At 40.6% G+C, this 17,695-nt stretch overlaps 1 protein-coding gene across 2 annotated transcripts in view; it reads left to right on the forward strand.

Annotated features, from left to right (window-relative positions):
* Positions 1-17,695, forward strand: part of LOC115161351 (rho GTPase-activating protein 6-like) — a 74,543-nt gene that overhangs the window by 19,899 nt on the left and 36,949 nt on the right. The window contains exon 1 of one of the 2 annotated variants that reach the window (XM_029712270.1): positions 13,647-13,878. The exons of the other annotated variant lie outside the window; for it this stretch is intronic. Coding sequence (XP_029568130.1) covers positions 13,837-13,878 — 42 coding nt within the window. The 5' untranslated portion in view covers positions 13,647-13,836. Of the gene's footprint in view, positions 1-13,646; positions 13,879-17,695 lie in introns of those variants that run through there. 2 annotated transcript variants of the gene reach the window in all.

The raw sequence follows: 17,695 nt of genomic DNA on the forward strand, positions 1-17,695 counted from the left end.
CATATAGAACGTGCCCTGAGTAGGATCTACTTGAGGACTGTGATGGCTGGGTTGAAATATAACGCAAAAGAGACATCTGGTTTACATGAAGTAAATCTCAACTCTTATTTCTCACAGCAGAACTGCTGAACCTGATCCTTGGCAACATTCCCTCCGGCAAATATTTCTTCCCACAGGAGACGGTCAGTGTGTATGGCATGGAACTAGACCTGCCTGTAGAACCTACCACACAAAGTAGCGTAGTGCTCATATAGCTACGCCTCCGCTGTCCGAAAGGGGTGAAAATATACAATCTATGAGTTAGATAGTGAAACTGTGAACCTGAAAATAACATTTCAACAAATAAATCAACGGTTATTTTCATTTCGTGGTCCGTATGGCTATGTTTTCAGACGGTCACTCCGTCCCTGACCCAGAGGGCCAGTTCAGCTCAATGTGTTCTGCCTGAAAACTCTGTGTTTTTGTATGTTGTCGAACTGCTTTGCTTTATCTTGGCCAGGTCGCAATTGTAAATGAGAACTTATTCTCAACTTGCCTACCTGGTTAAATAAAGGTGAAATAAAATAAAAAAAATAGCTACAAAACTGTAGCAACTACCATAAGCTCTGTTTCAGACCAGAAAGCCTTTCCAGCCCACAGCCTGGATGACTGCCACAGAATATGTCGAGCCAGTATTTCTAATCAGTTAGAAATAATCCATGTTTCCTACGTTAAAAATAGAGCAGTATGAAGACGAACAACTTCCTCCTAACGTTTTACTTGCCAGGGTGATGAAAGTGCCTGTTTTACTTGCCAGGGTGACAAAGGTGTTTATCTGTCTGTTTTAGTTGCCGAGGTGACAAATGTATCTGTCTGTTTGCCTGCTTTGTCAGTATTTATAGTATTAGTTGACAGTCTCCTGAATTATTTTCTAAGAGAAGACTCTTCACTTCTCCTCACATAATTACTGGCCTTATTACTCCCTCTCTTAGAAAGAGAATAGACTCTGGAATGGATTTCTTATCTAGTTCAGTGTAAATGGGCTGACTGGGAGAGCTCGCCACAGAACATTGTTGTTGTTATTTGGTGAGAAAGTCTTTCTAAATATAGATGGCACAGTGGCTGCTTCTTGAGGATGTGAAAATGTAATGGAGGAGAAGGAACATTTCCCGTCACACTCAGGGAGTGGATCTTCAATAGGGATCATATTGCTTCATATTAGTGTGTTGCTCTCCGTGGCTCATCACAATGTAATAGCTTGGGCTGGCTATGTCTCATTAAATCTAATAATCACCTCACTCTTATCAACCATGTCTTAAGAGAAAAAAGATGATCTCTCACTAGAGAAGGAGATTAGATGAGAGACACATGAGGCAGTGAACCTAATATGAATATACATAGAGACCTAGAGAGGAAGTCATGACCTTTCATTGCTTCTAAGGGACTACCCCTCCTGAGCAGGAGAGCTTTGTCGTAATGTTTACAAAGATTCTTTGATATGACGGCTTTGGGCATCAAAGCCTTACAGTAAGTGAATTCATGTTTCATGTGGCTGTGGATATTCTCTGTCTATCTGCAACCTCCGCTGCATTAGTTATGGAGGCTTTGGGTTTCATTTAGGTTGATTTTAGGATATCACGTTGCTTTGTTATTAAATTGCTGCCGGCTACAGTAGGAAACTTGGTGCACCTTTTGAGAAAAATGTGAAATGTTGAGATTTAGTCATGTCATTTTTTTTTAACCCAAAATATTGTGGACCCCAAATGAATGCCTGTATATGATACAACTGTGTGTCTGTGTCTGTCTGTTGCTGTTTCCATAACGATGGCTGTTATGGGGGATGCTCTGTCTTTTCCTCCATGTACAGTATGATGGCAAAGCTCAGTTGAATCTCAGGGTATAGCCCAATGCTGATATCTACTGGCTACTTACTTTCATTCACCATCTTATGTCCTGAACTAACCTGACCCTTTGCAATATGAAATTCTTAAATAATTTGTATGAGTTGTTTTCATCTCTTATAAATAACGAGATTAAACTAGCCTTTGTATTCAATTAATTAGCCACGTCAAAACATGTATGAAAAGTAATATTCAATGATTGGCTTTTTATTGACATGCTTTCATTAATCAATAGTTTGGAAGACATTTTATATTTGAATCTATTGCATAGCATCTCCTGTATTTCCCAGCAGATAGATAATATTTAAGTCCTCTAAAGTCCTTTAGAGGGAGACATTTACCATATTACTTTAACACTGCTGATAACCTGCTCAACAAAATCTAAACAGTACATGTGTTTATAATAGTATAACATTTGTCTCAACTCAATTATAATTGATGAAATGTTAAATGAAATGACGTGTAATAATGACATGTCATTGGAAGAAGAATTGTCCAATGAATATTGGTTTCCAGAATAAACATCCTTGAAAACAAAATCATTCTTATTTTTAAAATGACAAAATATTTGTAATTTAGTTTAGTACATTTTTCACATAACTCCCCCACGTGGTTTCCCAACATTTCACATGTGATATTCTACGATTCAGATGTGTGCTTTTGTAACCAGCAGGATTAGATCCCAGGAGATGCCAATTTCTTGGCCGTTAAACCAAGAGGGCCGACACTGGGTTTCTCTTCCAACGTAGCATGTACTATCAATTTCTTTCAAACTCTGCATATCAGAGACAGTTCAATTCAAAATCTCAAATTCAGGATTTGATCAAATTGAGCTGTAATTTATGATTTTTTTATGTAAAAAGCATTAGAAGATTGTCGAAGTAACGACTAGGAGAATCTGGTAAATTGATAAAGCACACTTTCTTGTTCCTCAATGTCAACTTGTTTTGAGATCACGTTGTTGTTTTTAGCTGTATATGGGATGTTTTCAGTGTATTTTGAACGCTTTCAGACAATGCAAATAATCACAATAAAATTAAAAAATCCACTAAAATTACAAAAAGTTAACTAGAGTTAATTGATTAACTCTGACAGCTCTTCTGACAGCTCTCTGAGAGGGGAGCTGTCAGAACCAGTAGCCTATTGGTTAGAGCGTTGGGCCAGTAACCGAAAGGTTGCTAGTTTGAATCCCCGAGCTGACAAGGTAAAAATCTTTTGTTCTGCCCCTGAACAAGACAGTTAACCTACTGTTCCTAGGCCATCATTGTAAGTAAGAATTTGTTCTTAACTGACTTGCCTAGTTAAATAAAAAAATATATTGTGTAAAAGTACCTGTTTACATTCAATCCAATAGAAAACACATTCATACATTAAAATCCTTTTTAGGCCAAAAACAAATGGACAGTTAACAATAACAGAAACTAAAAATAGCTAGCTAGGACAAGATGGAAGGATGGAAGATGGAAGATGGAAGCAATTAGCATGCGACCATTAGATACAAATGTCATATATAAAGGAGCCTTTAAATATATGTCATTAGCGTGGTTCATATGTCCACATGTAAGTACACTTAATATGTACCCTTGTTTGTAAAATTAAAACTATTTAAGAGCCAAAACATTTAACGGAAATAAAAAATCAACCTAAATGCCATGTTCTCATTGACTTGAATACAAAATGAGCTAGCTACTTAGCTTGGCTACACTCAAGTAAATTGAAAAATCTCAAAACAATTAAATGATATATCAAAATGACTAGAAAACTCAACACAGTTTAGTTAAACATGTTATCTATAGATTTTGAAAATGAAACCATGCGTACAAACCGGAAAACAAGATCCAAAAAATAAGGAGATATGGAGAGAGAGAGCTTCTCTGTTCTTTTCACTGGGCTTCTTTCAGTATGAAGAAGAGGCCCGCGCCTGCACAAAACACTCTGAATGCCTCCCTTTATTGGTAACATGTACAGTATATCAATGCAACACCATAGATGACTGCAGTAATAATGGAGTGGATGGCTCAGAAATAAGAAGTAGGCTAAGTCATCTTTTTACAGAATGGTATTACAGATTTTGCAGTTCCACATTGATATTGCAACATTTTAGCACCAGCTTTTCACATGTGAGGAGAATAACACTATTTCACCCCCACATGTGAACTAGAAATTCCACATATTTCTTACATGTAAAACAGCAAATTCGATTTTCACATGTGAAAGGTAGCCTAGTGGCAGGTAGCCTAGCAGTTAAGAGCGGTACACCAATAACCGAAAGGTCGCTAGTTCTAATCCCTGAGCCCACTAGGTGAAAAATATGTTGATGAGCCCTTGAGTAACACACTTATTGATCCTGTTAATTGCTCAAGGCCCGCTTTTCCCTCAAGCATCTTAATGCTAACTTCATCGTTTGTAGGAGCAAATCTACGAGCTGTTTCCCAATGCCACCGTTATTAACATTGCACTTGAAAATGCTCGTAATCTAACGCCTCAGACCACTCGTAGAACAGCTAAGTGCGCCGTTAGACTTTTTTTGGCCATCCAGTGTCACTTTTATACACAGAAGATCTCAGCTAAACATAGAATCACATGGTTTATCTATCTCTCTGTGACCGCAGATAACTTCAAAACAAAGTTGACTACAAATACACAGTTGCTAATGTCTTTGCAAATGATACAAACAAGCAACGTACAAAAAGATGCTTCAAATGAAAACCCAGATGACTACATTAAAATATAAACAGTAGGCTAAAGGCTAGGCCTATTTCAATCGTATTGAAATACATTTCATGTTCAATCAATTGAGTTCTATTTTGCTACTTGTAGGCTACTGCCGTTAACATATGTCATGATGTGTAGCCTAATATGTGCTCAATGATGTGCCAAATCGGTGATTTATTGCATTTTTATTGGGTAAGCACTAGAATAAGCCTCTTCAATATTTGCAGCCATAGGTGGTAATATCCCTCTAGAAGTTGATCCGTCGTCAGTATTGTTAAATAATTATATTGTTAAGGAAAGATTTGAATGGATAAAGCTGATCTGAGAGCAGCGCTCCCTTTCTTTCAATTCTATCAGCATCGACACGTGCTCCAACGACGCACTTAGCGACTGTTCTCTCTGTGTGGTGTTTTGGGAAACGCATGTTACATCTTCGGCTGTTGTAGGAAAGGATCAATGTTAAAACACTCATAAGCCTAAATTCCATCGCTATGGGAAACCGTGCCCTGGATAAGAGCGTCTGTTGAATGACTAAAATGTAAATGTTATGTATTTCATATGTGAAAATTAAATTCCACATAATGAAGTAGATTTTTTTACATGTCAAATTTAGCCCAACATGTGAAACCAGCCATTGCACACTCCAAATGTCACCTTTTTTATATAGGGCATCATTGCATTCAATAGCATGAGAGGAATGTTTGGACGTTTTCCTGCTTAAATGGTGCTACATCTCCAGCTTCCTGTTTGGATGGTGCTACATCTCCAGCTTCCTGTTTGGATGGTGCTACATCTCCAGCTTCTTGTTTGGATGGTGCTACATATCCAGCTTCCTGTTTGGATGGTGCTACATCTCCAGCTTCCTGTTTGGATGGTGCTACATCTCCAGCTTCCTGTGTGGATGGTGCTACATCTCCAGCTTCCTGTTTGGATGGTGCTATGTCTCCAGCTTCCTGTTTGGTGGTGCTACGTCTCCAGCTTCCTGTTTGGATGGTGCTACATCTCCAGCTTCCTGTTTGGATGGTGCTAATCCTCTAGCTTGCTGGCAGATGGAAGGAATAACAACAGACTGACTCTTCTGTCTGACCTTTGGTCCAATGCACTTTCTCTGGTGCGCTGGGAGTCAGGGGCATACTTGACCCACAGACGGTATCAGCCATACATCAGTACTGTAAGATGGCCATCATGCCCATCATCATTAAATAAATGCAGGTCTTCTGATTTTAGACTCCAAGCTGTAGTGGAAATCTGTATATTTCCTCCAGAGAGAGAGAAGTCAGGATTGATTGATATGATGCTGACTGGGAGAGAGAGGTGTGGGTCTGGGTCTGGAGGACTGCAGTGTGGGTAGTTTGGACGGAATGCCGTCTGCATTCCTAAGAGCTCTAGAGAGAAGAGAGGAGACTAGAGGGCTTGGAGGAGGAGCAGAGGGCTGGAGACTTTCATAAACGATATCCTGCGTAGCTCTCACAGACCACGACTATACAATATACAAAAAGTCAAGATCAAATCTAGGCTTGATTAAGTACTGCTAATTGTTTGAAATATGAAGGTGTTTCATAAATGTCATCTTATTGTGTCGTACAACATTATGCTAATATCATTCTCCTCATATCATTCTACTCATATCATTCTACTCACATCATTAAACTCATATCGTTTTACTCATTTAATTAAACTCATATTATTATGCTCAAATAATTATACTAATATCATTATACTCATATCATTATACTCATATCATTAAACTCATATCATTATACTCATATCATTATACCAATAGCTAAAGCCAAAATTGGAGATAATAAGGTAATAAGGCAGTTTGAGGTTTGATGTAGAAAACCAGATGTAACCAGTTCCTGCTAAAACCATAAAAATGAATACTATGTCATTAATTAATCAATATGCGGAAGTGGTCAGTTGATGCAGATGATAAGCTACAGGACTGTTTTGCTAGCACAGACTGGAATATGTTCCCGGACTCATCCAATGGCATTGAGGAGTACACCACATCAGGCACCGGCTTCATCAATAAGTGCATCGATGACGTTGTCCCCACAGTGACCGTACCTACATACCCCAACCAGAAATCATGGATTACAGGCAACATCCGCACTGAGCTAAAGGGTAGAGCTGCCGCTTTCAAGGAGCGGGACTCTAACACAGACGCTTATAAAAGATCCCGCTATGTCCTAAGATGAACCATCAAACAGGCAAAGCGTCAATACAGGACTAAGATTGAATCCTACTACACCGGCTCCAATGCTCGTCGGATGTGACAGGGCTTGCAAACGATTACCAACTACAAAGGGAAGCCCAGCCGCGAGCTCCCCAGTGACACAAGCCTACCAGACGAGCTAAACGACTTCTATGCGCACTTTGAGACAAGCAACACTGAAGCATGCATGAGAGCACCAGCTGTTCCGGACGACTGTGTGATCACGCTCACTGTAGCCGATGTGAGTAAGACCTTTAAACAGGTCAACATCCACAAGGCCGCAAAGCCAGGCGGATTACCAGAACATGTACTCCGAGCATGTGCTGACCAACTGGCAAGTGTCTTCACTGACATGTTCAACCTCTCCCTGGCCGAGTCTGTAATACCTACACGTTTCAAACAGACCACCATAGTCCCTGTAACCTTCCTAAATGACTACCGACTACCGTCTGTAGCCATGAAGTGCTTTGAAAGGCTGGTCATGGCTCCCATCAGCATCAACATCATCATCCCAGAAACCCTAGACCCACTGAAATTTGCATACCGCCCCAACAGATCCACAGATGACGCAATCTCTATTGCAATCAACACTGCCCTTTACCACCTGGACAAAAGGAACACCTATGTGAGAATGCTGTTCATCGACTACAGCTCAGCATTCAAGACCATAGTGTCGTCAAAGCTCATCAATAAGCTAAGGAACCTGGGACTATACACCTCCCTCTGCAACTGGATCCTGGACTTCCTGACGGGCCACTCCAGATGTTAAAGGTAGGCAACAACACATCTGCCACGTTTATCCTCAACACGGGGGCCCATCAGGGGTGTGTGCTTAGTCCCCTCCTGTACTCCCTGTTCACCAACGACAGCGTGGCCAAGCACGACTCCAACACCATCATTAAGTTTGCCGACAACACAACGGTAGTAGGCCTGATCACCGACAACGATGAGACAGCCTATAGGGAGGAGATCAGAGACCTGGCAGTGTGGTGTCAGGACAACAACCTCTCCCTCAACGTGATCAAGACAAAGGAGCTGATCGTGGACTACAGGAAAAGGAGGGCCGAGCATGCCCCCATTCTCATCAACGGGACTGTAGTGGAGCAGGTTGAGCTTCTAGTTCCTTGGTGTCGACATCACCAACAAACTATCATGGTCCAAATACACAAAGACAGTCGTGAAGAGGGCACGACCACGCCTATCCCCCCTCAGGAGGCTGGAAAGATTTGGCATGGGTCCTTAGATCCTCAAAAAGTTATACAGCTGCACCATCGAGAGCATCCTGACTGGTTGCATCACCACCTGGTATGGCAACTGCTCGGCCTCCGACCGCAAGGCGTTACAGAGAGTAATGCGTATGACCCTGTACATCACTAGGGCCAAACTTCCTGAAATCTAGGACCTCTATACCAGGCGGTGTCAGAGGAAGGCCCTAAAAATTGCCAAAGACTCCAGCCACCCTAGTCATAGACTGTTCTCTCTGCTACCGCACGGCAAGCAGTACCAGGGTGCTAAGTCTAGGTCCAAAAGGCTTCTTAACAGCTTCTACCCACAAGCCATACGACTGCTGAACAGCTAACCAAATGGCTAGCCAGACTATTTGCATTGACCCCCCCCCTCCTTTTATGCTGGTGCTACTAGCTGTTTATAATCTATGCATAGTCACTTTACCCCTACATACATGTACATATTACCTCAATTACTTTGACTAACCTGTTCCCCCACACCTTGACTCAGTACCGGTATATAGTCTCATTATTGTTATTTTATTGTTGCTCTTTTATTTTTTACTTGAGTTTATTTAATTGTCTTAACTCTTATTTTTCTTAACTGCATTGTTGGTTAAGGGCTTGTAAGTAAGCATTTCACAGTAAGGTTGTATGTGGCGCAATGTGACAAATACAATTTGATTTGATTTGAAATGTGTTTAGTCAACTAGAAGAAGGAGCAAACTGTGTTTGAGTTGTCGGAGCTTTTGGCAAGATCCAGCTGTTGAAATCTTAATTGTATTTCTTTAGGAGGTAGATCAGTTTTAATATTGCAGATAGACTGTTGTTTCCATGTAATTGTCAGCATAATTTCCAATCCCCCATATATATTTTTTGCAAATATATATAAAATATGATAATTTTTTCATATTTTTTTCCTTTATTATTTTCCCCTAACCCTACCACCCCTCCCCTAATTGGAGTAAACTAATGGACAACAACCCTTAGGCTTCTACTTCCAGCTTATACATATTATATACATTTTACGGAAACAGTATAATTTACAATAGTTAACTTTTGTTTGTTTTAAGTCCCATCCTTCCTCCATTCCTGATCATGCGACCAAAAACAAGCTACATATGAACAGTACCAAAACAAATGATTTAATGATTCTGTCTCTTCGCAGCAAAATCTGCAGAGCTGGGATGGTTGTATCCCCCATATATACAGTGCATTTGGAAAGTATTCTGACTCCTTCCCTTATTCCACATTTTGTTACATTACAGCCTTATTCTAAAATTAATTAAATAACTAAAAATCCTCATCAATCGACACACAATACCCCATAAGGACATCACAATACCCCATAATGACATCACAATACCCCATAATGACAAACCAAAAATAGGTTTAGACATTTTTGCACATTTGTTAAAAGTAAAAAACAGAAATACCTTATTTACGTAAGTATTAAGACACTTTGCTATGAGATTTGAAATTGAGCTCAGGTGCATCCTGTTTCCATTGATCATCCTTGAGATGTTTCTACAACTTGATTGAAGTCCACGTGTGGTAAATTCAATTGATTGGACATGATTTGGAATGGCACACACCTGTCTATATAAGGTCCCACAGTTGACAATGCATGTCAGAGCAAAAACCAACCCATGAGGTAGAAGGAATTGTCAGTAGAGCTCCGAGACAGGATTGTGTTCATGCACAGATCTGGGGAAGGGTACCAAAGCATTCTGCAGCATTGAAGGTCCCCAAGAACACATTGGCCTCCATTATTCTTAAATGGAAGAAATTTGGAACCACCAAGTCTCTTCCTAGAGCTGGCCTGGCCAATCGGGGGAGAAGGGCCTTGTTCAGGAAGGTGACCAAGAACCTGATTGTCCTCTGACAGAGCTCCAGAGTTCCTCTGTGGAGATGGGAGAACCTTCCAGAAGGACAGCCATCTCTGCAGCACTTCACCAATCATGCCTACATGGTAGAGTTGCCAGACGGAAACCACTCTTCAGTAAAACACAAATGACAGCCCACATCGGAGTTTGCCAAAAGGCATCTAAAGAACCTCAAACCATGAGAAACAAGATTGTCTGGTCTGATGAAACCAAGATTGAACTCTTTGGCCTGAATGCCAAGCATCACGTGTGGAGGAAACCTGGCACCCTCCCTACGGTGAAGCATGGTGGTGGCAGTATCATGCTGTGGGGATGTTTTTCAGTGGCAGGGACTGGGAGACCAGTCAGAAACGAGGGAAAGATGAACGGAGCAAAGTACAGACAGGTCCTTGATGAAAACCTGCTCCAGAGCGCTCAGGACCTCAGACTGGGGCGAAGGTTCACCTTCCAACAGGACGTCAACCCTAAGCACACAGCCAAGAAAATGTGAGAGTGGCTTCGGGACAAGTCTCCGAATGTCCTTGAGTGACCCAGCCACTTGAACACGATCAAACATCTCTTCAGCAAAGTACTGAGTAAGGGTCTGAAAATAAATGTAAATTAAATATTTCTTCTTTTTTTTATGAATTTGCAAAAATTTGAATTTGGTCCTTAAATTTGGTTCTTAATTTCATCCTTAAATGAAACTGGTATACTTTTTTACTTATCACTATTTTCTTTAACCAACTTTGATCTTTAATGCAGAGCCGACAGACAAGTTCCTTTCTTTCTCCCCCTTCCACTTGCCTCTTCCATTTTTGTGGTAATGCTGCAATTAGTTGGTTGTAATTTTGGGTAAAGCAGACAGTTCCATATATTCTTGTTAGCTGAATGTGTGATATAACTCCACCAGTCCTATTTATGATAACATTTACAAAGATTATACAGTTAAAAAAAAAAATCTAAAAAAATCTTGTTTTTTTTGCCAATTTGCCAACTTCTATGGCTTGTTTTAAAAATAGCAATATTTTGGATATTATTTCATTTCTGAACAAAGGGGAAAAGACCATTCTTCAACATTAAATAGTACCCGGAAAACACCAGTCTCAACATCAACAGTGAAGAGGTGACTCCGGGATGCTGAACTTCTAGGCGGAGTTCCTCTGTCCAGTGTCTGTGTTATTTTGCCCATCTTAATCTTTTTTTTTATTGGCCAGTGTGAGATATTACTTTTTCTTTGCAACTCTGCCTAGAAGGCCAACATCCCGGAGTCACCTCTTCACTGTTGATGTTGAGACTGGTGTTTTGCGGGTACTATTTAATGAAGCTGCAAGTTGAGGACTTGTGAGGCGTCTGTTTCTCAAACTAGACACTCTAATGTACCTGTCCTCTTGCTCAGTTGTGCACCGGGGCCTCCCACTCTCCTTCTATTCTGGTTAGAGCCAGTTTGCACTGTTCTGTGAAGGGAGTAGTACACAGCGTTGTACGAGATCTTCAGTTTCTTGGCAATTTCTCGCATGGAATAGCCTTCATTTCTCAGAACAAGAATAGACTGACGAGTTTCAGAAGAAGGTTCTTTGTTTCTGGCCATTTTAAGCCTGTAATCGAACCCACAAATGCTGATGCTCAGTTTTCAGCTGTGCTAACATAATTGCAAAAGGGTTTTCTAATTATCAACTAGCCTTTTAAAATGATAAACTTGGATTAGCTAACACAACGTGCCATTGGAACACAGGAGTGATGGTTGCTGAAAATGGACCTCTGTACGCCTATGTAGATATTCCATAAAAAATCAGCCATCTTGAGCTACAATATACATTTACAACATTAACAATGTCTACACTGTATTTCTGATCAATTTGATGTTATTTTATGGGACCAAAAAAAAAGTGTTTTTCTTTCAAAAACAAGACATTTTCTAAGCGACCCAAACTTTTGAACGGTAGTGGATATGCCAATTATTTGATGGTCCGACCGCATTCTGTCCCCTATTAACACTTTTTAAACTTTTGTTGCCACCGAGAATGACATAAGAAAGTAGTCAAAATGAAGATCCAGCTGTTTGGATGGTTTCAAATTATCAAATTAGTTAGGCTTTGCGATGGGATCAGTGTGCTAGCAAAGCACAACCTGCTCTGAATGTTAGGCAATGCATGGCTGTTTCTGGTGGGCTAGGCATCTTGGTATTCCCCCACACCACAGGGAATTGGTGGCACCTTAATTGGGGAGGATTGGCTTGTGGTAATGGCTGGAGCGGGATAAGTGTAATGATATTAAATACATTCCATTCCATTCGCTCCGTTCCAGACATTCTTATGAACTGTCCTCCCCTCAGCAGCCTCCTTTGCCCCACACTATACTGAGAAAACAGAGGATTGCAATGCCAATCTCAAGAGCTTTTTAAAATTGTAACCCCATTTCATCAGATATATTTTGGATCAAACTTTACTGAGCCATTATCTTGCAGAGGAAAGCTATCCCATGAGTCTGATTAAAAGTCTCATTAAAAGTCAAATTTTCCACATTTATAGGCTTTAACTATACAACTATGTTCCTAGTCAGATGATAGTTTCTTCTAATCATTTTGAACCCCTGAGCCAAAAAAATAGTTATTGGCTTGAAAAATTGTTAATTCTAATGACAGAAAACATTGTGTCTTTGCATCATAAAAATGCCACAATTTATAAATATGATAATAAATGTTATAGAAAAACAATGTAAAATACAACCCCAGTCAAACAAGCTGATATTCCATGAAAAACACTTACATTTTTGTTCATCCTTGCACAAGTACTGTGTCCTCATGTCTTGAAACTCGATCTTCAGGCTAATCCCAAGAATGCGGTCGAAAGTTGGGGGTTATAACTTAGATTTGTTGTGCAAAAACAGAGTGGTCACGGTTTTTGGCCTCTACCTGCAGTTTGTTTGTTTTGTTCAAACAAGGAGTTGTTCCTGTTTAGATGGGCAAAGCTGCTGAAGATGTCAGCATGTCACAGTAATAATAAACATGTTCGTTTATCTTCTCCATACGGGAGAGTCAATCCACATTCTCAGGCAATAGAGACATTTGTTTACCCTTTGTGGACAGTAGGCTAATGGGACCATGTTGTAACCATGTAGACTGGATCTCATTTGGATTTAATATATTTTCAAGCGTGAGAAGCCGGTTAATACAACTACAACATAGTATATATAGTGTAATGCATGTTTAGCAGGGTCATAGCATTGTCGTTTGCATAACACGTAATTTAAGTAGGCTACCCATATACGTAATACATCACAAAGGTCTTTACATTTATCTGCATGTCCTGATGCATTACATCTGGTCTGGACACTTCATACTGTATAAACAAAGTTTTTATTAAGACACAGACATTCCTCCCATCAAAACTTCCTCAACCAAATGGTCTGCATTGCAGATTATTCACGCAAATAGATTTCACGGACAGCACATTGATAGTGGAACGTAAATACACTATTGAATGATGTTGAGGTATGACCGCTAGTCTAGAATATATTTTATCTCAGTGAGAAAAGTCGATACATTTTGGATTGGAAAATATGTATTGTGTGAAGGATGGCATGTTTAATATGCGTTAAAACACAAATGTCGGAATTTTTCTGAGGATTTTGACAGTGTTTGTTATCACGTCGTTAATAACTGAGTTGTTGAACTTTCTAATAGAGAGAGAGCGCATCTAACTTCCCCGCCCCGTTTATCGTCAGGCTTCCTTGCGCTTCGTTCTTCAAGGACCTAAGGCAAATGAGAGTTAAACGACAATGAAGTAAAACTGAGGGCAAATATAGCAACATCTTACATGTTATCTATTTGCAGTCATTGACGTAGCGACTTACATTTCAGCAAACTTGATGTAAATTAAAATGTAACTCCACAAACGCTCTGTGTAGCGGGCCGTCTATGTATTCGGACCATGGGGGACCTCGTACCCTTCAGCAGGCGCATCTCATACCTTGTAAGTATTGTACGGTCCTCTTCTGTACCAAGTCAGCTTTGTAGACTTTTTGAACAAACCAACATTTGCGTACGAAATGTTTAACCAAGATATTGAGAATTTCCTAAATGTTGTATAAAAAATGTGGGTTCGATAGTGTCAACGATAACATCATTTTGGAGATATTAGTTGTAATTGGAAATGCCTCATGTCTGCTTCTCTTCAGACTTTTATATGACATATAACTTCAAATTATGTTTAAAAAAGTAATGCTCCTCACATGTAATGCAGTGCATTGTGTTATATCCTAGAAATCATCACAATTAAAATGTAATGGGACTCCGTTTCTCCGTCGTTTGTTTTGTTTTTGTTGGTGTTCCAGTCTTTAATGCAAGGCTACATGCACATGTGACCGTGTGGCTTTACAGTGACGTCTCATATACAGTACATTGCTGCCCAGTAATTGACAGTGACGGGTAGGCAACAGGAACGCTGAAGAGCAGGTGGCTTCCCCTTTGTCTTGTCCATGAGGAGTTCCCCATATTTATTAGGTGGATCTCTGAGTCAGTCATGTGGGTATTTTAGTAAGCAATCGTGCATGACCTCTTATCATGTGATATCAGCGGTGTGTTTGGCTAAAAACCAATACGCATACCCACTGGGCACAGACTTCAATTCACCGTCTATTCCACGTTGGTTCAACTTAATTTCATTGAAATGACGTTGAAATCAGTGTGCGCCCAGTGGGTAGCTTCACAAACTGTAATTGGGCTGGGTGACAGGGTGTGATAGTCTACAGACAGTAATCTAGGTGAGATCAAGCCATCAGGGGTCTATGAACTTTGACCCCATACCTGGCTAATAAGGAACCTACTTGAGGCTATAACTGGGAAACTGAATTCCACAATGGGAGAGTGAGTCCTCCTCACCGTCTATATTGCTGCACAAAGCATGTTCTACATCACTGCTGGGATTAATGCTCAAGACACCTTGCACTAATGATTCATTGGGGGAACTTGTTAAGCAACTCTGTTAATTGCTTAAGTTTACAGCTAATTTCTCGCTTTTCAAGATGATTTTAGAATGTAATTCACTGACAGAAATGAGAGGGAGTTCTGCCAGTGCGTCTCATATTACATCGTGTTACTTAGGACCCTGAGTGGTACAAGGACTGTGGGTTATGATGACTCAGAACCAGCATGAATTCTTAGTAAATATTATGGGACTGACTGACTGACAACATCGTGTCAAAAGAACTTGCTTTTCTACTGAAAGCATTTATGATCAGTTCAGACATTATCAGCCACCTCTTGGAGTATGTCTGAAGGCTAACCTAAGTTGAATCTCTAGAATTTGTGATATAGTTTGTTTGGTTTTAGAAAACATAACATATCTGAGATTGTGTCGCCACCCCCTAAAACAGTGTAACTATACTTTAGTGCAGGGTTCCCCATTTGGGTGATTTTCTTTGTCCCCCTAGTTTGGAGAAAAAAATATAAATGTTTTTATTTAAAATGTTAAATTGTATGACATAAAAACAATGCAAAAGACCAACAAATCAGCGCCAAGTAATTTTATTTTTGGAAATATGTTCTTAAGTAATCCCACACATAATAGAGAGATACATTACATGACCAAAAGTATGTGGACACCTGCTCGTCCAACATCTCATTCCAAAATTATGGGCATCAATAAGGAGTTGGTCTCCCCTTTGCTGCTATACAGGGCCAACCAGGCAGGATATAACCCCACCCACTTTGCCAAAGCACAGCCCCCACACCACTAGAGGGATATCTTTAACCACCAACTTACTACCCTGAGACAAGGCCGAGTATAGCCCACGAAGATCTCCCCCCACGGCACGAATCCGAGGGGGGCGCCAAACCCGGACAGGAAGATCACGTCAGTGACTCAACTCACTCAAGTGACGCACCCCTCCTAGGGACGGCATGGAAGACCACCAGTAAGCCAGTGACTTGGCCCCGTAATAGGGTTAGAGGCAGAGAATCCCAGTGGAAAGAGGGGAACCGGCCAGGCATAGACAGCAAGGGCGGTTCGTTGCTCCAGTGCCTTTCCGTTCACCTTGACACTCCTGGACCAGACTACACGCAATCATAGGACCTACTGAAGAGATGAGTCTTCAATAAAGACTTAAAGGTTGAGACCGAGTCTGCGTCTCTCACATGGGTAGGCAGACCATTCCATAAAAATGGAGCTCTATAGGAGAAATCCCTGCCTCCAGCTGTTTGCTTAGAAATTCTAGGGACAATAAGGAGGCCTGCGTCTTGTGACCGTGGCGTACGTGTAGGTATGTACGGCAGGACCAAATGGGAGAGATTGGTAGGAGCAAGCCCATGTAATGCTTTGTAGTTTAGCAGTAAAACCTTTAAATCAGCCCTAGCCTTAACAGGAAGCCTGTGTAGAGAGGCTAGTACTGGAGTAATATGACCACATTTTTGGGTTCTAGTCAAGATTCTAGCAGCCGTATTTAGCACTAACTGAAGTTTATTTAGTGCTTTATCCGGGTAGCCGGAAAGTAGAGCATTGCAATAGTCTAATATAGAAGTGACAAAGCATGGATTAACTTTTCTGTATCATTTTTGGACAGAAAGTTTCTGATTTTTGCAGTGTTACATAGATGGAAAAAAGCTGTCTTTGAAATAGTCTTGATATGTTCGTCAAAAGAGAGATCAGGGTCCAGAGTAACGCCAAGGTCCTTCACAGTTTTATTTGAGACGACTGTACAACCATCAAGATTAATTGTCAGATCCAACTGAAGATCTCTTTGTTTCTTGGGAGCTAGAACTAACATCTCTGTTTTGTCTGAGTTTAAAAGTAAAAAATGTGCCCGCCATCCACTTCCTTATGTCTGAAACACAGGCTTCCAGGGAGGGCAATTTTGGGGCTTCACCATGTTTCATCGAAATGTCCAGCTGTGTATTGTCCGCATAGCAGAAAGGTGGCATCCTATGATGGTGCCACGTTGAAAGTCACTGAGCTCTTCGTACTGCCAATGTTTCTCTCTGGAGATTGCATGGCTATGTGCTTGATTTTATACAACTGTCAGCAACGGGTGTGGCTAAAATAGCTGAATCCACTAATTTGAAGGGGTGTCCACATACTTTTGTATATATAGTGTATATGCGATAGTATACAATGTAAGCAAGGTTTAAAATGATGTTTTAGTCAAATATTATACAGTGGGGGAAAAAAGTATTTGATCCCCTGCTGATTTTGTACGTTTGCCCACTGACAAATAAATGATCAGTCTATAATGGTAGGTTTATTTAAACAGTGAGAGAAAGAATAACAACAAAAAAATCCAGAAAAACGCATGTCAAAAATTTTATAAAATGATTTGCATTTTAATGAGGGAAATAAGTATTTGACCCTTCTGCAAAACATGACTTAGTACTTGGTTGCAAAACCCTTGTTCGCAATCACAGAGGTCAGACGTTTCTTGTAGTTGGCCACCAGGTTTGCACACATCTCAGGAAGGATTTTGTCCCACTCCTCTTTGCAGATCTTCTCCAATTCATTAAGGTTTCGAGGCTGACGTTTGGCAACTCGAACCTTCAGCTCCCTCCACAGATTTTCTATGGGATTAAGGTCTGGAGACTGGCTAGGCCACTCCAGGACCTTAATGTGCTTCTTCTTGAGCCACTCCTTTGTTGCCTTGGCCGTGTGTTTTGGGTCATTGTCATGCTGGAATGCCCATCCACGACCCATTTTCAATGCCCTGGCTGAGGTAAGGATGTTCTTACCCAAGATTTGACGGTACGTGGCCCCGTCCATCGTCCCTTTGATGCGGTGAAGTTGTCCTGTCCCCTTAGCAGAA

Source organism: Salmo trutta, chromosome 24 (assembly GCF_901001165.1).
Source record: "Salmo trutta chromosome 24, fSalTru1.1, whole genome shotgun sequence".
Classification (NCBI taxonomy): domain Eukaryota; kingdom Metazoa; phylum Chordata; class Actinopteri; order Salmoniformes; family Salmonidae; genus Salmo; species Salmo trutta.